Source organism: Nanorana parkeri, unplaced genomic scaffold, assembly GCF_000935625.1.
Source record: "Nanorana parkeri isolate BGI_ZX_2015 unplaced genomic scaffold, ASM93562v1 scaffold517, whole genome shotgun sequence".
NCBI classification, from domain to species: Eukaryota; Metazoa; Chordata; class Amphibia; order Anura; family Dicroglossidae; genus Nanorana; species Nanorana parkeri.
Genome location: NW_017306785.1, coordinates 961271 through 987260, shown reverse-complemented (window position 1 = coordinate 987260; position 25990 = coordinate 961271). Strand labels below are relative to the sequence as shown.

General features: G+C 45.4%; 2 protein-coding genes across 2 annotated transcripts in view; both read left to right on the top strand.

The window, feature by feature from the left end:
• LOC108790971 (carcinoembryonic antigen-related cell adhesion molecule 1-like) overlaps positions 1–8262 on the top strand; it is a 58789-nt gene extending 50527 nt beyond the window's left edge. The window contains exon 5 of the mRNA XM_018561330.1: positions 8135–8262. Within this exon, the coding sequence (XP_018416832.1) occupies positions 8135–8262 (128 nt within the window). The remainder of the gene's footprint in view (positions 1–8134) is intronic.
• Positions 8263–8311: 49 nt separating this feature from the next.
• BCL3 (B-cell CLL/lymphoma 3) overlaps positions 8312–25990 on the top strand; it is a 66149-nt gene continuing 48470 nt past the window's right edge. Inside the window, exons 1-4 of the mRNA XM_018561329.1 lie at positions 8312–8365; positions 9509–9634; positions 17483–17691; positions 18211–18650. Coding sequence (XP_018416831.1) covers positions 8312–8365; positions 9509–9634; positions 17483–17691; positions 18211–18650 — 829 coding nt within the window. The remainder of the gene's footprint in view (positions 8366–9508; positions 9635–17482; positions 17692–18210; positions 18651–25990) is intronic.

Below are 25990 nucleotides of genomic sequence, written 5' to 3'. Positions count from 1 at the left end.
TTGTGGTGTCCAGACCCAAAGCACTGTCTGCAGCTCCTCACTCCATGCTGCTCTTGAACTTCAGGCAACCAGCTAATACAGGTCAGGCACATACTGTATGTGAACCTGTGAAAAGATTTATAATTCTGTTCAGCCGGTCTTGTTATCTAAGCACTCGTGGCAGACAGCACAGCGCCATAAGTAAGCATTTGGCCTGGTCAGTTCTCTGGTCTACCCTGTGATTAGGCAATGAAGGAGCAGGATATTAGTGAAGTACTCTTTTTATTATAACCTCTTGTAAGTATGACCGTGCTGAGCAGCAGAGCTTTGGTTGGCTCACAGTGCTGCCCCTGACTGATGCTGTGTATCAAGGCTGATATCAAGACAGATTTTTTAATAAACAGGATAATAAAGAGACCCTGTCACCACCTACTACTCTAACAAGTAAACAGTCAGAAAATCTGTATTAGGAGATTTGACACAACTAACCAAACATATCAGTGCTGCATATCTGCTACAAAATGAATATGCTGGATCAAGAGAATTCCAGACACCAAATAAAAACATTCGGTGAGTTACTAGTGGTACTTACTTTCATGATGTTACATGCATTAAAGGCAACAAGGAGTGTTTTCCAGTACCACCAGAAGCCATGTTCGAGGATCATCAGATTATAGACAGAAAAGCGGTGTGGACTGATACCGTATAGTACCACCAATAGGCATGCTCCAGGATCACCAGATTATAGACAGAGGGAATGGTGTGGACTGATGCAGTACAGTACCACCAGCAGGCATGTTCCAGGGTCACCAGATTACAGAAAGAGGGAGTGGTGTGCACTGGGGCAGTACAGTACCACCAATAGGCATGTCCCAGGGTCACCAGGTTATAGACAGAGGGAGTGGTGTGCACTGTGGCAGTACAGTACCACCTATAGGCATGTTCCAGGGTCACCAGATTATAGACAGAGGGAGTGGTGTGCACTGGGGCAGTACAGTACCACCAATAGGCATGTCCCAGGGTCACCAGATTATAGACAGAGGGAGTGGTGTGCACTGGGGCAGTACAGTACCACCAATAGGCATGTCCCAGGGTCACCAGATTATAGACAGAGGGAGTGGTGTGGACTGATGCAGTACAGTACCACAAACAGGCATGTTCCGGGATCACCAGGTTATAGACAGAGGGAGTGGTGTGCACTGGGGCAGTACAGTACCACCAATAGGCATGTCCCAGGGTCACCAGATTATAGACAGAGGGAGTGGTGTGGACTGATGCAGTACAGTACCACAAACAGGCATGTTCCGGGATCACCAGATTACAGACAGAGGGAGTGTCATGGACTGGTGTAGTACAGTACCAAGAATAGGCATGTTCCAGAATCACCAGATCACAGACAAAGGGAGCGATAGGGACTGGTGCTGTAATTTACACCTAGGTGTCAGCATTTCAGCGTGATTTTGTGCACCATTTCGGCTACCATGTTGCAAATTTTTTGCGTTTTTGACCCGTTTTGACATGCATTAGATGTCCGCACATGCAGACACATTGCAGTTAATGGACAAATGCGCGTAAAAATGCGCACAGAAATGTGCAAAACGCTTGTGGCCTGCATTTTCCAAGCTTTTCAATTGAAGTCTATGGGGCCAAATGCACTGCAAACTGCCCCAAAGAAGCTCAGGAACTTTGGCATGTCCCAGGGTCACCAGGTTATAGACAGAGGGAGTGGTGTGCACTGTGGCAGTACAGTACCACCTATAGGCATGTTCCAGGGTCACCAGATTATAGACAGAGGGAGTGGTGTGCACTGGGGCAGTACAGTACCACCAATAGGCATGTCCCAGGGTCACCAGGTTATAGACAGAGGGAGTGGTGTGCACTGGGGCAGTACAGTACCACCAATAGGCATGTCCCAGGGTCACCAGATTATAGACAGAGGGAGTGGTGTGGACTGATGCAGTACAGTACCACAAACAGGCATGTTCCGGGATCACCAGATTACAGACAGAGGGAGTGTCATGGACTGGTGTAGTACAGTACCAAGAATAGGCATGTTCCAGAATCACCAGATCACAGACAAAGGGAGCGATAGGGACTGGTGCTGTAATTTACACCTAGGTGTCAGCATTTCAGCGTGATTTTGTGCACCATTTCGGCTACCATGTTGCAAATTTTTTGCGTTTTTGACCCGTTTTGACATGCATTAGATGTCCGCACATGCAGACACATTGCAGTTAATGGACAAATGCGCGTAAAAATGCGCACAGAAATGTGCAAAACGCTTGTGGCCTGCATTTTCCAAGCTTTTCAATTGAAGTCTATGGGGCCAAATGCACTGCAAACTGCCCCAAAGAAGCTCAGGAACTTTTTCCAGCAACAGGCATTTTGCAGCTTGGGACAAAACGCTCAGGTGTGAAGGGAGGCCTTTGACATTAATGGAAATTCATGTGCTGAACATTTTGTTGCGCGTGTCCATGTGTGTGAATGGGGGCTAAAGATCTGAACTACTTTGCAGGTTGGCTATGCTCCCTGTGTATCTCATAGATTGATGTTTACATAGTAAGTTTGCAAACAGCTGGATGGAAAATATAGCAGTTGTAAATTAGACGAAGGTACAAATATATTTCTGCCTCTAATTCCTCCTTGTCCCATCCTCTTTCTCTTTTGTTATTACTAATGTCATCCACTGATCTTCTTCTTCCCTATTTTACGGTAATAAACCCTCAGCAGAAAGTCCCTTCTCTGTTCTTTTTTTCTGCCTTCTCCATTGGTCGGCTGTTGTAAAGAACAACTCTAGTGTAAGCAAAAAACGTATTCTTTCTAATGAAATGCTCACATACTGTAGTTCTCTAAAACGCTATTAAAGGGGAACTTAAAGTGACATTAAACCCTCAGATTTTTTTAACATAAAACAATACTGTAATGTGCGCCTTACTGTAATCCATGGTAGTTTCCCTTCTCTTTGCTGCTCTTCCTTTTAAATCTGCATCTCTTCTCATGCTGGGCAGAACTTCTGTTTTGCAGCAGACTGCCTTGTCTCTGGAATGGATACATGGTGTCTGTGTGAAGGTTCACAACCTGAGCCAGCACTACAGGAAGAGGCACTCAGCTGCAAAGGAAAGTTCTCCCCCAGCATGAGAAGAGATAAGGATTTAAAAAGGAAGAGCAGCAAAGAGAAGGGAAACTACCATGGATTATAGTAAGGCGCACATTACAGTATTGGTTTATGTTAAAAAATCTGAGGGTTTAATGTTACTTGAAGTTCATTAAAAAAATTCTAAAAGAATATAATAATGTTTTTTTCCCACTGGATCAATAAACTAACCTAAAACTGTATTCAGAAAAGTGTACAAGCCCCTCCTTAAACTTTTCTTTTTTCCAAGGTGGTGGGGCCATTTTTTATCCTCTTTTCTCAATGGGGAGGTCAAATCCTGCCCAGTGATAATATCAGCATTAGAAGCTTGCACATAGGCAGAGAGTGAAAAGGAGCTTGGCCATTGCTTTCCATGGTTTAAACAAAGAAAAATTGCGCTAGTCCTTTGCCACTATCTCTAAGTTGTAGATCCTCAAATCATCTCTGAATTGGTGCTGACACTGTTCTTCCTTCTGGAAGGTGGCTACTTTTGTTCCCCATGGTCTCTGTGTGTTGTAATGTAGCCACCCCTCCAAGCTCACTCCCGTGATGGACTACAGTCTGACATTCAGTTTACTAATTTGTATTGAGATTGTAGTCCATCACGGGAGTGAGCTTGGAGCGGTGGTGTTAGGATCCAGAGCGCCTCTAGGTGGCGCTGGAGCTAAGCACTGCAGTTCCTGTGCTCACCTGCCAGTGTCTCCAGGCAGCCGGGAACTGTTAGGTACCAGTCCTGTTACCTGCTTATGTTCCTGAGTCCTGTTCCCTGCTTATGTTCCTGAGTAGCGATGGGCCGAGTGTTCGAATCGAGCGCTCGCCGAACTTTATGGGAAGTTCACGGTTTGTTCGACTGCGGACATTCCATAATACAAAATGCCCGCTGAAGCTCTGATTTGTTAAAGTCTTGCCCCTGACCACAGGTCAGAGGCAAGACTTTGCCTAATCAGGGCTCAGCGGAGGAGGGGCCTGAAGGAGAAAGTTCTCTATCAGGTCCCCCCATGCTGATTGACAGCAGCCAGCTTGCTATTGCATTTTACAATATCCAATAGCAGGCTGGGTATGGCTCCCAGCCTGCAATGAAGAGGAGGCAGGGGGGCGGGGCAGAGGTGCTGCGGCCGGACGGGGGAACGGAGAAGCCGACGGACCAGGGGAAGACAGCAGCAGAGGTACGGCCACCACAGGCAGGGAGAACAGCGGGGATTTGAAGGGACACAGGCCGCTGCAGCCACATGTACCGGCAGCTGTATGGGGGTCGAACATTCGACACCCATACACTTGCATTGAGTTTGAGTTCGTACTCAAACATTTCGGCGGTTCGAATGTTCGAATACGAACCAAACACAGGGGTGTTCGGCTCATCCCTATTCATGAGTCCTGTTACCTGCTTATGTTCCTGAGTCCTACTGCCCTGCTCCCAAGGTTTTCATGCCCTGTTAAACCCTGTGAGGGTATTCTGTGGTTTGTTCTTAGTTTTTGGTTGCGATAACTTATTTGAGGGTTATGTTATGTTTTGGCTCCTTATAAATAATATATATATATTTGCTCGATTTGCTTGTCTGCTTGTCTGGTGTGGTCATACGTGTTCGGTCTGCCTGTGTGGGTACCTGCACATGGTGTGGCGACACGTTTGCCGGCATCCCTGACAGGTGGCTACTTTACAACACACACAGGGTCCATGGGGAGCAATAGTAGCCACCCTCCAGAAGGAAGGACAGTGTCTGCACCAATTTAAAGATGATTTGAGGTTGTACAGCTGTGCGATACACAAGTAAGATACATTTTTGTTAATAGTTAAGGTACTTGAATGCATTTCTAAGATTTAAATCCTGAGTTTAGTGCTACCTTAATCATAACTGACCCTATTAAAAAATTGAACTATTACAAAATCGAATCAACATTCTGAAAACAATTTTTTTCTAACATTCTAACCAGCTTAAGTCTGACCTGGAAAAATGTATGCAGCAGGTGAATTATTTACAACTGACCTGGCTCCATGACTTGAGAAGTACTGAAGCCAGAGGTCCAGCAACACAGCCGGGTAATAAGCACCTTTACAGGGAGTTTAGTCCTAGCAGCTTCTCTCATGACAGGTCCCCTTTAAAATCACAAGTCATTGCATTGCAACCGTCTGTTATTGCAACAATCTCTCTCTCTCTAGGCAGTTTATCTGATGCAAACAATGAAGACACTGTTGGCTTCTATTTATGTGGTTTTTCATATTGATCAAATAATTAGACCAATTCAGTATGGCAAAGAGCAATATACAGAATGAAATAACACATAAAATGTGCTGAATGAATGAAAGGGGTTTGAACTAGTCTAGAGTTATACATGGTAAGGTTGCTGGCATGCCTTGAAAACACACTGGATTTTTCATTAAAAATATAATGATATGAGACCAAGTCACCAATAAAAACAATTAAAAGAAGAAGTATTCTGAATGCTCACTGGTAGCGAGGAGCTCAGGCTCTGACTGAACTCAGTTCAAGCCTGAGCTACTCCAAACATGGAGAGAAGCTCCTGCAAACATGGAAGGAAGCTCTTTTGAACACGGAAATAAGCTCTTGAACACGGAAAGAAGCTCCTGCAAACATGGTAGGAAGCTCTTGAACATGGAAAGAAGCTCCTGCAAACATGGTAGGAAGCTCTGGAACATGGAAAGAAGCTCCTGCAAACATGGAAGGAAGCTCCTTTGAAGACTGAAAGAAGCTCCTGCAAACATGGAAGGGAGCTCCTTTGAACACGGAAAGAAGCTTCTGCAAACATGGAAGGAAGCTCATTTGAAGATGGAAAGAAGCTCCTGCAAACATGGAAGGAAGCTCCTTTTGAAGACTGAAAGAAGCTCCTGCAAACATGGAAGGAAGCTCCTTTGAACACGGAAAGAAGCTTCTGCAAACATGGAAGGAAGCTCGTTTGAACATGGAAAGAAGCTCCTGCAAACATGGAAGGAAGCTCCTCTGAAGACTGAAAGAAACTCCTGCAAACATGGAAGGAAGCTCCTCTGAACACGGAAAAAAGCTCCTGCAAACATTGAACTAAGCACCTTTGAACATGGTAGGAACTCCTGCGAACATAGAAGGAAAGTCTCTGCTAACTTGGAAGAAAGCTCCTGTGAACATGGAAGGAAGCTCCCGCAAACAAGGAAATAAGCTCATTCCACTGCTGCAAAATCAGCTGGGGAATTCCCTGCCTGCAGCTTGACATAAGCAGAGGGGTGGGATGCTGTGAAGTCATTGACCTTATAGGCCCACATGGTTATATTTAGTCAATGACACTGACCCAGTATGGCCATGTAGCCATATAAGGTCAATGACATCAGACATCAGCATCCCACCCCTTTATTTATGTTTAGTTGCAGGGCAGGGAATGCCCTGGCCCACAGCTGATTGGGTGGGTGGACCATGGCATTTTTGTGTTCACAGAAGCTCAGATTTGGAGCAGGTTCCCTCCAAACCTGAGCTCGCCCCTTTTTTCCTTCCTTGCCAAACTGCAGATCCCCCCACCTTCCCATTTTAGTTCACCTATATTAGCGCGCATCACGTCATCTGGAGCTGAGATCCTGCCCCATAGCACTTGTCCCAGTGTCACTGTGACTGTCTCCCCCCGGTTCCTCCATTCGAGATTCAGGTGGACTCAGAAGTGCGCTGTGGTAGCCCCATTTTCATTCGGTTATTTCCTGAATTTCTTCTTAAAAAGGGGGAATTTTGAAAGACAAAAACTGCTACGTTAATGGTATCGTTAGACTGAAGCGTATAATTTTTTTTCCAATTTTTCACTTACTTCCACTTTAAATAAAAGGTACCAAAACCACTTAAAATAATATCCTCACGTCACTGTACGTAATTCACACAATTTCTCCCTGCCCATATATTGCTTCATCCCTCATGCTGATTTTATTTCCAATGAAATTCTTATTCACTGCACTCCTCTCCTGATTTATAAATGCACAGGATGTTGCGGCCACTTACTACGTTAAATGTGTAAAGATTGCCTATCAGCATACTAGCAATGTACACATTGCATCATCGCCTTCCTATCAGTCATCCTGTTTTGGTCGCTAGAGGCAGAATCATACCGTTCTGTTTAAATTTGCATATCTTAAAGGAAACCATAGACTTTTTAATATTTTTAGATATACGTGTGAATATGATCAGCTGACTGTAAATAACATTATCAGTGTGTGTAGAAAAATATATATAGATATATATATATATATATACACTGAGTGGCCAGTTTATTATGACCACCTGACGTTTGTAGGCAAATTAGCTATAATTAGCTATAATTTTGCGCTGAAGTTGCTAGAGGGCCAGACCATTATAAATAGGGAAGCAGGTTGTTTAACACGACAGTAGAAGTGATTTTTTTCTGAAGATATGGGTAAACAACGCGATTTAACAGCCTTTGAACGTGGGATGATTGTTGGCGCTCGGAGCCATGGAGCGAGTATCAGCAAAACAGCAGAATTTGTTAAATGTTCAAGAGCAGCTGTTGTTAAAGTGTTTAAAGACTGGACTGTCAGCCGAAAATCTTGGTCTGAACGTGTGAATTGTGGCCGTCAGCGACTAGTCAATGTTAGGGCAGAACGGAGAGTGGCAAGACTGGTACAAGACAACAGAAGGCCAACAGTGCAGTGTCACATTCCTCGCATCACCTTTCAACATCTCGTGGTGTTACGAGGCGGCCCAAAGAAGTCATCTCGTGGAGTTATCTCGTGGCCCAACGAAGTACTGATGGGGTGGTCATAATAATCTGGCCACTCAGTGTATATAAGGCAGTGTCACATTTACCCACCACCATCAATATTTTTTATGTATTTGTTTCTAAAATTATTATAATTATTTTTATTTTTTGTTTTTTCATGAGAAGCAAACATGGGCAGAAATGGCACAGCCCGTACTAAAATGCTTACAAGTGCCCAATATGCACTGGAGGTACTAGTCTGTCCTGCTGCAAGTATGACATCAATGAGGGCCTTCACTGGATGATTTGTGATTGAGATGTGTTTCCGCCTGTCCCCAGATATCGTTGACCAAGTGACTTTCATTACAAGGAATCACATCTGGATCGCCAACAACTACCTATCGACCACTGTGGATATTATGTTTATTAAGCTGCCGTATACTATACAGATTTCATCGGGTTCTTGATTACTTTGGTCAGCTGATTGAAGGAGCTGGCTGAAAAGTCTTTGGACGAATGCTTTGTTTGTCCAAAGACTTTCCGGCCAGCTCCTTCAATCAGCTGACCAAAGTAATCAAGAACCCGATGAGCAGCCAATGAGACGGTGGCCCCGTCACAATACAATGAAGATAGCGGGAGATTCATCGATCAACACTCGTAAGCATTGATGGATGAACCTGTTATAGTTTTCTTTGTTCAGCCTGCATGTGGAATGAAGAAATATTACATTGTATAGCCAGCTTTAGTCAATAAATATATCATGTATTCGCTTAACAAAAGTCCAAACACCATCAACATTTCTGCCTCCTGGCATCTCTCCTCTTTCTTCTTCTACCTCTTCATTCTTTTCAAAAAAAAAAAAAACAATTGGCCCCCTGAAATCCAGGGAAGGACAACTCTCTTTGCCTTTCATTTCAACAAGGGATGCACCGATACCATTTTTTTGGTATCGAGTACAAGTACCAACATTTTTTTCCTCGTTACTCGCTGATACTTAATAGCGATAGTGGTGTAATGTGCCCCGATTATCAGGTAGTTGGGATGTGGATCATGACCCATCGCCTGGCTTCCTGATTGCCTGGGAAGCCGGTGTTCTATCGAAAGAACACTGGCTTCACTTGCCGAGGCTGCCTGGCTTCCTGACCAATCAGGAAGTCGGGCAGCGGGGAACAAGGGAAGCCGGCTTCCTAGCAAATCAGAAAGCCAGGCGGCATGTCATGAACCGCCCCCAGGCTTCCTGATTAACTAGGAAGCTGGCTTCACTTGTTCCTAGGCAGCCTGGCTTTCTGACCAACCAGGAAGCTGGGAGGTGGGTCATTACGTGGAGCCAAGCTTTCTTCATGGTTAGGAAGCCAGGATGCCGAGCAACGAGTAAAGCCGGCTTCCTAGCCAATCAGGAAACCATGAGGCGGGTCATAACCCACCGCCCAGCTTCCTGATTGGAAAGGAAACTTGTTCCATGCTCCCTCGGCAAGTTCCGGTTTCAGGAGTAAGTAACGGAGCATTTGGGTGAGTATGAGTACTCGCCTAAATACTCTGCATGGTCATCGATACTGATACTAGTATGGGTATCGGTGCATCCCAAATTTCAACATTTGTCCCTGTGCTCACTGAAGCCAAACTGTCCTACCGCTGGTCAATATTCTCACATTTGTATCTGCAATGCTACACTGTATTTTTTGAAAACCATATGTCTTGGGTCTCTACATTTAGGCTTCTACTTCTTTCCTTGACAAAATGGTGCCAGTGGCCAATTTGCCCAAGACCCTTGGTGTAGAGTCTAAGGAGAGACCTGATATTCACCAGTGCAACCTACAAGGAGTGATGGACTTCGCAGCAGTACGGCTCCCAGGTTGCGGCCCAGGGTACATCTGGACTGGCAATTTTCCTTGGCACACAAAAAATTGCTGCCAGAAAAAAAAAAGAAAAACTGCTTTGGGATTGAAGCCTATCAATGGGGAAATCACAAAACTCCCCTGGCAGTGGGGCTGCAACCACACAGCAAGGGCTCAATACTTTGGGTCTAGAGCACATGTGTCAAGCTCAAGGCCCAGGGGCCGAATCCGGCCCACCAGGCCATTTCCTAGACTTCTACTTTCAGATGTAGGTATTAAGTTATTACTAAAACCAGTGATAATCGAATGCAGAGGCAATTATGATAAAGATTAGATACATTTATATAGTCTTACAGATACCTTTGAGGGCAACCATAATGTTGATGCAGCCCACGATTAAATTGAGTTTGACACCCCTGGTCTAGAGTATCCGGAAAAGGAGTTTTACAGAGTTCAGCTCAAGTACTGTCCTGCCTGTGTTTATCTGATATCTGATCTGTATGGGATATATTACACTGTAATTCTCATTGTAGAAAACACACCCGTCTTGTCTCTGTCTCCACAGCTCAAACTATTCTACCCAATCACGTTCAACTACCTCCCTACTGCCGATCACTTTGTTCTGCAGGGTCTCTGAGTTACTGCACTTTCTCTCTTTTTTTTTGCTGTAAAAAACATTTGCCATGTGTCTAGGCCCCGATTTAAGGGCTAAGTTTACCTTTCATGATCATGTTTCATTTTACACCCATATTCAGCGTGTCACATGAATCATGGTCATATTGTAACCCCTCCCATGCCCCTTCGGGCCCCCACCTGAATCACAGGGTTCTAAAAAATAAAAAAGTTAGATTCACCCAAACCTCTCAGTTGGCTTGCTCTTAGCCTGGTCCCTAGAGCCTCTCTTCCCCCTCCGCTGCAGCGGTCTAAGGTCATGAGTCATCATGTGATATACAGTGTATAGGAGGTGAGTTCAGCGAGGGACAAGCCAACACCGCAGCATAGGATAAGTGAGGCAGGAGGGAGCACTGTCACAGCAGGGCACCTCGGAAGAGCAGGTGAGTATAACTGTTATTTTTTACCCTAGGCAAAAATGAGCACTTAACCCCTGCAGAGTGGGGGTAGCTCCACTGCAAGGGTTAATACAATTGTACCAGGGAGTTTATCTTTAAAGAAGAACTATGGACACATACCGACGTTCGCTCACTTCTCGATCCTGTCACAGCTCTCTGCTGTGACAATTTATTAACCCTTGTAACAGGGGAGGGACTGGATTCCCCCATCCCCGCTCCGATCCTCCAGCACTGACTGGCGGAATGGATGGGGGAGGGGGCGGGTACAGCTGGCTCTGCCTCTAGATAGGCAGAGCCAGCTGTCACTCACGTAGCAGGGCGGATCCAGACATAATTGTCGGGATCCGCTTCAGCTGCAGCGTCTCAGTATACCGCGAGCTGTAGCTCGCGGTATACTGAGCTTAGGGTGATGGGAGGATGCTAGTTTGTCCTCCCGTTGGCCTAAGGAGAACTATGGGGAAAAGCCCTAACCCCATAGTTCTCCTTTAACCCCTGCAGAGTGAGGGTAGCCCCACTGCAAGGGTTAATAAAATTGTACCAGGGAGTTCGTCTTTAAGCACATTGCCCCTGTGTGCTTACCGGGTATTCTACTGTTGTCACCATTTGGAAACATACCAATGTAAAACCACATGCAGCCATCATCCATTAGGAAATACAGTATGTCCTGTGATAGAACACATGCATCCTGTTATCACTGTAGTGCATCTGGTCAGAGATAGTCTGTAAAGAGACCGCAAGACATCAGCAGCACTGAGATGAAACAAGGTATGAAAATGTCCTCCTCCCCACCATCAATCCTTAGGATACACAGTATTTTGCTACTTACATGACAATTAGTAAAGTTTCCATCTACTTTCACAGTTTCTAATGCCTACAAACGCGCCATTAGTCTCCCCCTATGCAGTTTGTCAGCAGCACTCCCTATGCTTTTCCTCTCACATTGTCAATATGGCTGATGTAACCTCATCCTTTTATAGTGAGGGGGCTGGCTTACTCACTCAAGAGTCCTCTTATTGGCCCTTTAAGTCATCTGACCTAAGTTCAAAGGCCAGGCAGTGCATTATGGTTACTGTGAATTCAGTCCAGCAAGATTCTGCATACATTTGCTGGGAATGGCAATTTTCGAACCTATTGGATTTGGTGCAAACCTCAACCTCACCCCAACCCCAACAAAAGCGCAGGTTTGCTTTCGGCCGGTCTCCACCCCACAGTTATATGGGGAGAAATGCGGGTTTTACCCTGCAATGAATGTTAATACACATTGGGGAAATTCATAAAATACTGGAGCAGTTGCCCATGGCAACCAATCAGCTCCCCTCTTCTGTTTGTTCAGTTAAGCTTTGAAAATGAAACCGAGAAGTTGGGTTGCCATGGGCAACTGCTCCAGATTTTGTCTGCTACAGTTTTTTTATGAATTCGTGCATTGAGGCATATTAAAAGCCCATTGCAAATGAATTGGCTGCCGTATTTAGCTGCGCGATATCGCACAAAACAGAGATTTACATTGAAGTGTATGGAAGCTGTTCACACCTTTGCGATTTGCCGCACGGTAGAAATTCGCCTCTCGCGCGAAAAGGTGCAGCAGCTATTTTCGGGGGGTTTTCAAAGCAAAAATGCACGACAACCGCACAAAGACAGCTCAGCAGCTCAATAGGATAGGTGTGAGCCTAGCCTTAATGCAGCGTGCCTCAAGACACCACACAGTGTACTATGTGGCACGCACATTTGTGTGAGGGGACCCGTCCGTAGCCTGGAGATTTTCCTGCATGCACTGATACCATTTGTGTTTATTATGGCGAGACACATAAAACTAGGCGTCACTTGCTAACAGCAACCAATCAGGGGCTGGCATTTGTTTTGCAACCTGCACTAGAAGATTGACAGCTGGAATCTGATTGGTTGGTACACCACGGACGTTTTATTATTGTAATTTGTAATATTGTTTTGCCCTACTCTGCAGTCAGGTTCTCTGTGTGCGGCATGTTGCGGCTTGATACAACCTTACTGAACCTTGGCATGACTAACTGCGCAACAAACACGCATGAACAAACTGGCAGCGCTCCTGCATGTGGGCGATACTGACAATGTCCTTATAACCTTTTAGAAGGAAATAGTATTTCTCAGAACTTCTGGGGGTTGAATGTTTGGCAGAGCTTCCTTAGTAAGAAGTTCTATGACTATGTAGGCCAGGACTGGCCATCATCCATCTTTTAGCTGTGGGGTTAAATCCCCCGCTGACATTTTATAGCTCCTAATTCTTCTTTCCTCCTCCCCTCCACCAGATTTCCTGGTCCTTACCCCACCCACCCCGACCCAGAATCTTCAGGTGGCCTAACACACTACAATATGATTGTACAAGCCCTATACAATCTCATTAATATTTACCACAGCTATGTAATATGAGGACAAACCTCTCTGGTTTGCTCGCACACAGTGGGGTGACACCATTGGAGGGGTAATACCAAAATGACTGACAGTCATTTTGGTGTCACCGCCTCTAAAAAGTCGGGCCCACGGTCATGGACTGAGAGCCAGACAGTGTCAGGAGAGAGGAGGGGACCCAGCGGCATACCTCCTCCCCTTCTCTCTCTGCCAGCGTCCATCACTAAGATGGCCGCCAGCAGTCGTCAATTAGATGACCGCGCATGCGCAATGACGTCACAGCAAGTTGTCACCAAGTCCTGGATTTCATATAGGGTTGCCACCTTTTCTTCAAGCGAAACCCGAACACTCAAGCAGCGTGCAGAATGGGAGTCGTGGCTTATTCATATGTAAATAGCGTCGCCCATTCATATATAAATTTCACAGTTGAGACTATTTTCAGTGGGGGGCCAGTAGCCCCTATCTTAATTTTGGTTGCCCCTGTCTGCCTGACATCTTGTGTCCGGGTTTCTACTGCCATGAAACCCGGACACAGGATTTAAAACCCGGACTGTCCAGATGAATCCTGCATTTCATACTGTCCCCTAATTTCATACTGTCTGGCTCCAGGCATTCTGGGGTGGAAGGGGGCGTGGTGCATTCAAGTCAATGGCACTGCAGCCACGCCTCCCAGCCCGCAGTGCGATTTCCCGCTCCAGAACGCCTGGCACAGCAATGACCCTTTAGTACAAGCACTATTTTTTGCGATTGCACTGGACCGGAATGCGGATGATGCTGTGGTATGCGTTCTGGTGCAGGCAATCGCACTATGGGGAGGGGTGTGTGGCTGCAGTGCCATTGACTTGAATGCACCGCAAACCCCCCTACCGCCCAAGAATGCTGGGAGCAAAACAGTATGCGATCCATTGCGTTCCAGCAGCTAAACGTGCCGGAACGCACTGGAAATGGTGTGAACCGGCCCTAAATCGGCCCGGTGTGCATGTGAGATAGAGACCTTAGATCGTAAGCTCCTTGAGGGCAGGGACTGATGTGATTGTGTAGGTATGTAAAGCACTGCGTACAATTGTCGGTGCTATATACATACCAATCATAAATAAACCACCCAATCTATTTGTATTCAGTCAGGTGGGCCCTTGTACTACATAGTTGTTGATAGATCCAAAGGAGATTGTACAATCAGATTGTAAAGTGTGTGGTGAGTTGAAGTCAAGTCTGAAAATCTGATTTATGAGCTGACTCTGGTGGACGGAATCCTCTACTAGCTCTACTATACAGGAGCTCAGATGCTTGAGGATCCCAGAGATATAAGCAGCCAAAGTGTCACCATACATGTTACCATCTGACCAGGGGCATAACAATGGCCATAGCAGCCCATGCGGCTGCTATGGGGTCTGGGGGTGGAAGGGGGTCACATGAAGGATTGCTGAAGTGGCTGTTCACCCTGTACCCCTTATGTCATTTCCAATCGAGAAGGGTTGATATCAGATGTACATGAAGAGACTATGCAGACAGCTCTTAAGGTGCCCATACACTGCACGATTATCGTACGATAATCGTATGCGATCGGGTTTTCGTACGATAATCGAGCAGTGTGAACGAAGACGTGCGACCGTTTCTACTGTACGGTCGCACGTCTTCTGTCGAACCAGCATGTTCGAAAACCAGCCGGGAATCGTACGATTCTCGGCTGGTTAGAACGGTGCTCGGAAGACAAATGCTGAACGGACCGATGTGCGCACGCGCACACTGCCCGTTCAGCATTGCGGTCATCGGAAGCCCGCCCCTCGGGGGGGCGGGCTTGCGATGATCGAGAGTGCGATCTGCCTGTCCAAGATAGGCAGATCGTACGTTTTTTTAATCCCTTTACAACCATCGCAAGACTAAAGTCTTGCGATGGTTGTAGAGTGTATGGCCACCTTAATGCTACCTGTCCTTGATTTAGATTTTAAAGGGTTTGCCATGGGGCCCTATTCAAATTTTCCTATGGGGCCCCATGATCTGTAGTTACGCCCCTGCATCTGACCATGCAATCACTGTACAATCAGCTTTAGATTTACTAAAACTATGTAATATGAGGGCCTACCTGATCTATCCAATCAATGTATACCCAATCAGCCGGGCCCCTATACTACATAGATGTTGGTAGATCTATAGTAGATTGTACAATCCGATTGTAATGTGTGTGGTGAGCTTAAGACCCTAAGTCCACCTATAACTGAAATATTGGCTCTTATGACCGAACACTTTCTTGTGTGTTTTGCATTAGGCAAACGAAGGGGCCGGCAATGCACCTCAACATCCCAGAAACCGGACCTGCACCATTTCTGGCAACGCGTGAAAAAAAAACCGCATATTACTGCAATGCACGCCAATGTAAAAGTGTAAAACTCACCGTATAGCCTCCAGTTGTGCTATAACTACACATCCCATCATGCCTCTACCTCTGGGGGTCATGTCTGTAACTGTCAGTGTCTTGCAATGCCTTATGGGACTTGTAGTTCCACAACAGCTGGAGGGCCGGAGTTGCCCACCCCTAGTTTAGTTGCTCTTTACAGTGCATTGCGGTAAGGCTGCCCGTTCACTTTGCACATGGCATTGCTTTTAATGCACGGGTGTTAACATACGTTCTATTGCACATTAACATGCTTTGCTTTAAGGCAGCCTATCCAAAAATACAAGTCACCACAGTGGACCTTACATTGGGCGTGCATTCTTTTTCTTGACACCTTACCCTGTGCCATGGTGCACATGCGTCGCTTAGGATGCTACTGAAAATGAATGACACTTCAACACACTATTGCAGTAGCGCTGATTGTGTGCCAGGATGTGCATTAGGATGTCATTGAGAACCAATGGCAACACAACGCACCAGCCTACCTTGCACATGGTACTATGCATTGTGCAACGGCATGCTCTAAATGCACAGATCCAGCTTGCTTAGCACAGCCCTATGATGTGAATGGTCCCTTAATGGGCTAATTAAGTCCCCATTCAAACCTCTGTGTTCCATGTACACAGGTCCAATTCGCGTGCAATTTTCCTGCGTTTGGAGCACGTCACCGGTGCTGCATGCGCGACAAACGCAGGGAAGTAGCCCATTTAGCAGATTCTGCTACAGGCATACCACTTTTTTTCACCATGCATTTGGTCTTGGCATACCCCTAGGATACAATTCCCTATTCTTTTCTACAATATTGACTACTGGGGTGTGAAATCGCGCTCTCCCACATATAATAACTCCTGGTACACGCCAACTAAACTTACCCTATGCATTTGTGTGCGTTTAACACGCTGGAAAAAAAACTTGAATTCTCCCACCCGAGTAATGAGTAATGGCGCGGAAAACACGTTTTAGATGTGTTCACGCGCAAGACACGCGTCGATGCGCGTTCGTTCACAGAAGACATCAAAAACGCGCAACATGCTTGAACGCGAAGGTGTAAATGGAGACTAACACAATGCACAATAGCGCATGTGCATTAACACAACACAGCAGGACACCAAGGTCTAAGTGAGCCCTACAGGAAGCCACCCTGAGAGACTCCTTCAGAAAATGCTAGCGGCCTGGCTGTCATGCACATCCGGCGGCTGCAACACTTGCCAAGCAACGGATGAACATGCACACAGATCAGAAGCCGTGACTTTCCTCGCTGCAGGCATTGGATCAAAGATTGAAAGACAATAAAAGAAGATCAGTGGTGATGAACTGCATATTTGTCTCTGTGCATGAAACAACATGAGAGGTCTATAAAAGAATATTATATTTATAGGGGGAGTGTGGATGGGGGAGGGGGTGGGGGGTAATCTGGCTTCTATTGCCCCCAGCAGCAAGATCTCTGCCACATAGTCCCTGGCATTTTAAACAGCTGCCTAAAAAGTGAACTGCAGCCAAAGTTGGACTGAACCTTTAAGAGTAAACAGGGCACGCCGTGCAGGAGACTGAGCAATTATGGAACACAAGGTAATTTGAGGTAATGCTGATTGCTTATTTTTATAAGGAGCGGCCAGCCATGGCACTCCTGATTCTGATTCTCACTGTAGGAGGAGCCTTTCAGGGAACAGGGTGAGAAAGCACCTGGGTGTGTTATTTCACAGTGGGGAAGTCCCTTATGTCAAAGCTGCTTCCTATTCTGCCTGTCAGTCTGTGCAATTGCTGTCAGGGACTTTGTAGAATAAGGCGTTAGGGAAAGAGGGAGATCCTGGCATGAGTCAGTAGAGCCCGCAAGTCGTGAACAAACGCAGGCAATTTATGAACTTTTAAGTGAGTCGGTTAGTTGCTGGCTTCAGTCCTGCAAGGGGGTTTGCAAAAAGATGGAAAACTTCATACAGGATGTCTTGCATAAGCAGGAAAGGCTGATGATGATTTGTTATGACTTGTGATGACTTTTTGTGGTCTACAGAGCATCGAGACACGTCAAGGAGTTCTGGTGGTCTACAAAGCATCGAGACACATCAAGGAGTTCTGGTGGTCTACAGAGCATCGAGACACTTCAAGGACTTCTGGTGGTCTACAAAACATCGAGACACTTCACGGACTTTTGATGGTCTACAGAGCATCAAGACACTTCAAGGACTTCTGGTGGTCTACAGAGCATCGAGACATGTCAAGGTCTCCTGGTGGTCTACAGAGCATCAAGACACTTCAGTGACTTCTGGTGGTCTACAGAGTATCAGGACATTCCAATGAGTTCTGGTGGTCTACAGAACATTAAGACACTTCAAGGACTTCTGGTGGTCTACAGAGCATCAGGACATTTCAGTGACTTCTGGTGGTCTGCAGAGCATCAGGACATTCCAATGAATTCTGGTGGTCTACAGAGCATCAGGACATTTTAGTGACTTCTGGTGGTCTACAGAGCCTCTGGACATTTCAGTGACTTTTGGTGGTCTACAGAGCCTCAGGACACTCCAATAACCTCTGGTGGTCTACAGAGCCTCAGGACATTTCAGTGACACTTCAATGAAAACCTTTCAGTAGGACCAATGCTACAGGCAACATCATGAATAAATAAAGCTGCATCAGGTAAACATTAAAAGGGGCGGGAAAAGATAAGAGAGGGAGGAGAGGCATAGATTGAGGAGGAGAGCATCGGCTAGTGTCACATAAGTGTCAATGACATTTTCTCAGGTGGAGGCTGCCCTCTGCATGGATTGAGATCATCCAGAGTGTGATGGACACCGTACAGTACCACCACTACCATCACCACCACGGTGGCGGGATGGAGGCTGCATCACCCTTGGACCTCAGCATCCGAAAGAACGTGTTGGATGAGATGTCACGAAGCTCTGTTGGATTATGGGCAAAGGGAGCTGCATTGGGGGCCAAGACCCTCAAGGAGGTGAAGATGGAGAACATAAAGTCACCAGCAGGGGGACACAGTGACTTGCTGGAAGAAACAGGACTGTACAAGGACCAAACCTGTTTGCCCCTGCGGAAACGCAGATTCCCCCAGTCGCCAAAGGAAGAGAAGCCCCCAGTGAAGCAAATTAATGATGGTGACTGGACAAGGCAGTGCTGCAGATCCTATGTGGCAATGCCAGTAGCACCTACGCCGGCCTTTTACCAAGGTAACTATATTAAAATCACCAAATATATGATAAAAAAATGATTATTTATTGGGGGTTGCTGCCATCTGAAGGATGATTTTGTTTTTTTAAGAGTCAGTCCACCCAAATGGTACAATGCAATTCAATGATAGGTGGATCCGAGTTGGGTAATCACTTGCTGGTTTCTTCCATTTCTGAAAAATCCAACAGGTGGTTGGGAGCCCTGGGGATGGTCCAGATCTAAGGTGCAGAAATGTTGCCCCAAAGTCTGAAACCAACATAAGAAACCGTTAGGTTGACCAACTCTCCGGGATCCATACTGAAAAATCAAATGTTAGATTTGGGTGGACTGGCCCTTTAATAAAGCTTCAGTATGAAATCTCTGAATAAAGTGAAAGCTGTATAGAGCTTCTGTCAAGTTTTTATTGCTGTTCTAGTCCCCGTTGGAGAGATTTCCCATCACATCCTGTGGGGACACCGGGAGAACTCTTTCTATTCAGGACACAGCAAAAAAAAAAAAAAAAAATTCTTAATGTCCAACCTGGAACAAGGTAGCAGAATATGAAGACAGGTCCGAGCTCCTTATCTGCATTCCTCTTCCAGGATATAAAAAAACGGTTGCTGGATTCTGACAGCCAGACATCTATCCTATGCAAAACGAGGGATTAGGAATGACAGCTTCCAGATTTTAAGTACAGGTCTCGTTTTGAGCTTTGTATTGCTGTGCCCCCGTTACACAGATCTGTGCCCACTTCCTGTGTGGTCAGGGACGTGGACTAAAAACTTAAAATGTAAATAATAAAAGTCACGTGTATTACCGCACTGGTCTGGGAATCCAGATGCAGCATTTTACTGAAGCTGGCCACATGCTGCACAATCTGATTTTACTATCCCTGTATGATCTTTAGATGGACCATATTTTGTAATATGAGGGCAAACCTATATGATCCATTGAATTAGTATCACGGCAGGCTTTTTTTTGTATATATAGATGATCAATTTGTATCCAATCAGGCAGGTCCTTGTATTACATAGTTAGTGCTAGATCTAAAGAAGATTATACAATCAGATTGCAATGTGTGTCATGAGCTTAAAGCTGACCACAGACTGATTATGCAATCAGCTTTAGATCAACCAACAAATTACAATGTAATGCAAGGGCACGCCTGATTGGTTGGATAGATTAGGTGGGTCCTCATATTACATAGGTTATGGTAAATCTACATTTGATTGTGCAGAGATTGTCTGGGCAGATTGTAAGGTGTAGGCTGACCCTTAAGCTGCCCATACACCTTGCGATCATCGGATGAAACGTTTCGTCCAATGATCTAACAGTCGTACGATTTTCGTACGGCGGCCCCATCCTGCCCCGATTATCGCAAGGTTGGATCAGTGGTAATTAAAAGAAAGCACCTGGACTAATTGCGGTTATCGACCCGCACGTATTTCCGTCTGCACATGTGCAGTGTAAATCGAACGAATTTTGACATACGGAAACGCCACCAACCTTGCAAAAATCGCACGATCGACCAAAGTTTTCTAACCTGCTGGTTAGTCAAAAGTCGATCGATTGTACAGTATTTGCGGTTGTACACTGCCCATCAACCTTACGAAAAACGCGATTGCATGCGAAAATCGCCCGATATTTGTAAGGCGTATGGGCAACTTTAGAGCGATGTCAGAGCACTTGCACACCGCAATCTTCTTTACAAAAGCACAGAATGCTTCCAGCAAGGTGCAATGCTTAGTTTGGAACACATTAAAAACGTGCAATGCGTTTTCGGTGCCAATACTTGTTAAATGCACCCCAAACACGGGGTCTGCATGTTTAAACTACGTACAAACACGCTGGGAAAAAAACACGGGACGTCTGTGGCAGAACCTGTTACATGAGATACTTTCCCGCTTTTGTTGCGCATGTGGCAACTATTGATATCAATGGAGGCGTGCGCAAACACGCATGAATGCAGAGTGCTAGGTGTGAGCAGGGTATTCAAGCTCATGCACACCACCAGACATGCGTTATAGTGCACATAATGTGTGTCAGTGTGCATTGTGCAAACCTTATCTTTTTTTTAACTTTAAACGTTAAAAAAAATGTATACATTGATTTCTGTGCCCTACAACGTGTTTGAGTGATGTGCGTTGCATAAAAATGTGCACATGCTGCGTTTCTGTGCAATGCCAAAGGGAATCGGGTACATAGAGAGTAATTGTTCTCTCTGTGTTCTAGCATTGAGCCGGTGTTGATGAATGCACCAAAATGTATCCAAATACAAGTGTAAATAATATACAGAATTGTCACTACATTGTAAATAGTTGTCTGTTAGTTAAACACGTGACTGAGGCTGAATACTATAAAAGAAAGGGAGATCCAAAGTAGACTATCCTTAGGACAGTCATGGTTTGTGGTGGTTCTGGTACATCTATGGATGGGGGGAGATGGACAGAATGAGAGAGAGGGGAGAGACTGGTGGAAGAAAAAGATATGGGGGAAGAGATAATTAGAGCAGAGAAGGAGAAATGGATGAAGAGGAAAAAGAAAGATTTGAAGAAAGTGAGAGGGGAAAAGGAGAGAATGGTGGATGAAGAAAAGAGAGAGTGGAAAAGAGGAGAGGAGAGATGGGTAGTGGGGAAAGGGAGAGGGGAAGAGAGAAGAGGAGAGATGGGTCGTGGGGAAAGGGAGAGGGGAAGAGAGAAGAGGGGAAAAGAGGAGAGGAGAGATGCGTAGTGGGGAAAGGGAGAGGGAAATAGAGAAGAGGGGAAGAGAGAAAAGGAGAGATGGGTGGTGGGAAAAGAGAGAGTAGAAAAGAGAAGAGGAGAGATGGGTATTGGGGGAAGAGAGAAGAGGAGAGATGGGTAGTGGGGGAAGAGAGAAGAGGAGAGATGGGTAGTGGGGGAAGAGAGAAGAGGAGAGATGAGTAGTGGGAAAAGGGAGAGTGGAAGAGAGAAGAGGAGAGATGGGTAGTGGAAAAAGGGAGAGGGGAAGAGAGAAGAGGAGAGATGGGTAGTGGAAAAAAGGAGAGGGGAAGAGAGCATGAAAGAAAGGAGAGATGAAGGGGCGGGGGGGTTGGAGGAAAGCATGGGAGTGTGGGAAAGTGAGAGAGGCAGAATAGATAGTGGGGAAAAAGTAGAATAGAGCAGACATGTAGGTCAGCAAAAAATGTGTTTTGTTTCGGATTTTTCATTCTTTCAGGTGTCAGGTCCGAACCCCGTTTCGTTTAGTTATTTGGATTCGGATCTCTCAGATTTCCGTTTCGGACGGGGTTTTTTGATTGGCCAGAAAACAGTCACATATCTCATTTCGTTTTATTTTTAACGAAATTCAGATCATCCGAAATTTCTTTAAAAGAACATTCGGATTAATTTGCATTCGGCCTCACAGGAATTCGAATTCACAAAATTTTGCCCGAATTTGCATTCGGAATGAAACAAAACTTACATCTGTAGAAGAGAGAATAAGAGAGACGAGAGTGAGAAATAAATGAGAGAGAAGAGAGAGAGAAGTAGAGATGAATGATCGAGAGGGAGAGACTAGAGAGGGAGAAGAGAGATGAAAAAGAAAGAGAGAGATAGGATTAAAAGGTGTATGAGACAGAGAAAGTAGGGATGAATGAAGAGAGGAAGAGGAGAAGAGAGGACAGATGAGGACAGATGAATGAGAAGGAGAAAGAAGAGAAGGAGAGATTAGTGAAAGGGGGAGAGAGACCATTAATATTTATAAACCTATTAATAAACCAACACATTTCAGAGGTTACAGGACCTCAGAGCTTTAAACTTCTGTTGGAGAGATCCACCGATCTCCTAACATTATCCACAGATCAGCATTCCTTAAAGTTTAAGTGTTCCTAGAGTCCTTAGCTGCCTCCCCAAAGTCACTGCACTTCGAGTTGCGGAATCCCAAGGCTGGGAATGTGGTTCATAGGGCCACTGCACTTCGAGTTGCGGAATCCCAAGGCCGGGAATTTGGTTCATAGGGCCACTGCACTTCGAGTTGCGGAATCCCAAGGCCGGGAATTTGGTTTATAGGGCCATGGAACCTGCTAAGTGTTTTTCTCTATCTGTATCCATATCCACATTGGATAGATTTTCCGGGGCACACACACAATTATAATAACCTGACACAGGTTCTATCTCTTCATAACTTTTTTATCCAGAGCAAGAAACAATGGCTTTTGTTGCACTTTAAGTGATCTGACCTCCGTGAACTGCAGTGTGTTGTAATGGTTTACAGGATTTGTACACTGCTTCTGCTAATTAGGTTCAATTATTGAACAAAGCTCTATGTGTGTGTGTGCGTACATAGAATCCTCACTTGGCTGGTACTTAGAGGCACTTTACTAATAATTAATAGAAAATGATATATGAATCATTATATAAATTATTATTATTATTTATTATTATACAGGATTTATATAGCGCCAACAGTTTGCGCAGTGCTTTACAATATAAGGAAGACATTACAAGCACAAGACAAGATGGTAAGGAGGGCCCTGCCCCTGACGGCTTACAATCTAAAAGCGAAGGGGAAGTGATACATGAGGAGGTAGCTGTGTGGGGATGAATTGTTTGAGAAAGTGATAGTTCAGTGGTCAGGTTGAGGTGGGATAGGCCTCCCTGAAGAGATGAGTCTTAAGGGATCGCCTAAAGGCAGTCAGAGTGGGAGATAGTCGGACAGGTTGGGGTAAAGAGTTCCATAGTATGGGAGAGACTGTAGTGAAGTTTTGGAGGCGAGCATGGGAGGAGTTAACGAGGGAGCTGGAAAGCAGGAGGTCTTTTGAAGAGTGGAGGGGACGGTTAGGGTGATACTTTGAGACCAGGTTTGAGATATAGCCGGGGGCAGACTTGTGGATCACTGACATATCCAGTAAGGATGTTAAACCTATAAGCCTATTGGCAAAGCAAGAGCAAAACCTGGAAAGCTAATACAAGCCAATAGGAACTCCTCATTCACTGCTCTGATTTCAGTAAAGCGATCTGATTGGCTGCAAATTTTTTTATTTATTATTAACCCGTGAAAGGTCTATTTAAAAGGGCAGTACAATGTGGAGTGACAACATGCCATACACAGTAACCCATAGCAACCATTTTAATGTAGTCATATCAGTAAGAGATGAACTATGATTGGTTGGCTTGCGTTGCTTTATTAAATCAGTCTGTGAATATTTAAAGGAAATATTCAGACATTCTGTCAGGCTGTCCTACTGAATCAATAGCCCTCATTAAGCTGCTGGAGCATTTTAAGCACTTTTACAAACACTTAAGGCATGCTAAAGAGGCCTCTCCCTTATTATCGATGCCGGTTGACATGCCTTAAGTGCCATTTAGCATACTTTAGGCACAGGTACATCCTGATGAATCAAGGCTAATGTCAGTGCTTTCTGTGTCATTGATCACACTTGAATCATTGCATGATTTTTCTGGGTGAGGCAGCTAGGATTTTTAGGGGGAGCCCTGCAATAGCGTCCTGCATTTTTATCTCATCGCCATTTAAGGTCCTAATGTAATTTATTGCTTATCCTCCATTAAATTCTAATCTCATACAATATATCTGCTACCGGCTGTAAGTGAGCATGACACATGCAATAAGCATCTCTCCTCCAAGCCCCAGGCATTGTTTGCACTTGTTTTATTAGGCCTGTTCCTCCAGCATATCTGTTGAGAAATAGATCTGTCAAAGCAATTTTCTATTAAGAACATATGACAGCTGTTTAAGCTTGTCCGGACCTTCCTAAACTTACCTAACATTCTGCAGACGCCAAGCAAAAGCTAAGACATAGCCAGAAGCCAATCAGCTCGTTGCTTTCATTTCCTGGCCTGCGCAAGAGACATGACAGATGGAATGTGATTGCGAATGGCTATGCTTTTTTCCACTCCATTAGAAACTATATCCATGTGTTATGCAAATTTCACATCCCCATATTTATTGTTCCTTTGTGCGTAGGGGATTTTATAAATCCATGGCGTAATCTGCAGTAGGTGTCTGGTATGCATTTTATCCTTATCCTGCAACGTCAGCTAATAAAAACCCAACAAGAGAAATAACAGAACCAGTTGGCAATGTTCACCTTCAATCCCGAGATTTTCACCTGCAGTACCCTTTCTCTGCCACTAGATGTCCTCAGTAGGTGTGTTGGGGGAGCACTGAACCCAGTGCTTGAGATACAGTTCTTAGAGGCAGGTCTCTGTCAGCCAGGGTGTCCCTAGGGGTCCCCAAAATGGTCAAAATAATATGTAGAAGGATGAGAGCCCCACAGGTTAATATCAAGTCCAGTAGAAGTTTATTATAGGCCTGAGGATATAGCCAACACTTTTCGGGAGCTTTCTACTCCATCTTCATCAGGGCCTGTATGCTGGTAGGTATACTAGACCTGTGGCACCTTAGTGGCACCTTAGTGTGCCTTCAGGCTTTCTCAGGGATGCCCAAAAATGTTGTGATAGTGGGACAGTGATGTGAAGGGGGAATGAAGACTGAAGTGAAGGGGGCTCCGGATGCAAAGGTGAAAAGGGAGGGGGGGGGGGTGGGCTCTGATATGAAAGTGGAGCTTCTAATGTGAAAGGGGGTCTCCTGATGTGAAGGGGGCTTTTGATGCAGAGGGTAAAGCTGATGTGAGGGGAGGGAAATCTTGATTTGAAGTGGGCACTTTGATGTGAAGCAGGAAACCCACGTATTTGTGTGTATTGGATGGGGTCTCCCTTAAAATCTATGACATTTTAGACTGGGGTGCCTAGAGATTTTTCATACTTTTAAAGGGTGCCGTGATTGAAAAAAGTTGAGAAACAATGTTGTAGACAGCAAGGGCCTCTGACCCATAATAAACGTCTACTGGATTTGATACAAACCTGTGGAGCCCTCATCCTTTTACATGCTAGTTGTCCTCAGTCTGATCGTCAGCATCATTCCACCACTCTGAGCCCAGGTCGTCCTGGACCTGCCTCAGCCTGTGACTGGACAGAAGAAGCAGCGCAGTGATAAGCTCATCTCTTTGTCACTCTGCTTTCTCCTCCCATCAGAATGCTTCTTGATAGCAAATTGTGCTGCTTCCTTCTCTCATGCTGCAACCCTGCTGTATAGGGACTGCAAGATGCTGATACCAAATGTAGGTTGAATCACCCACTGATTTCTTATATCTCTTTTGAACCCCGAAGAGGCCTTACAGGAAAAACTCCAGGAATTAACCAAATTAACCCTTGCAGTGGGACTACCCCCACACTGCAAGGGTTAACTGCTCCTTTTGGTCTAGGGGTTGGATTAAAGCAGATATACTCACCGGATCCTCGGTCCCACCTGGTTGCTAACCGGTCAATGCAGCCTCTTCTTCCCGGGGCTCCACTGGTCTAAGCCCCACTGACGCCATCAC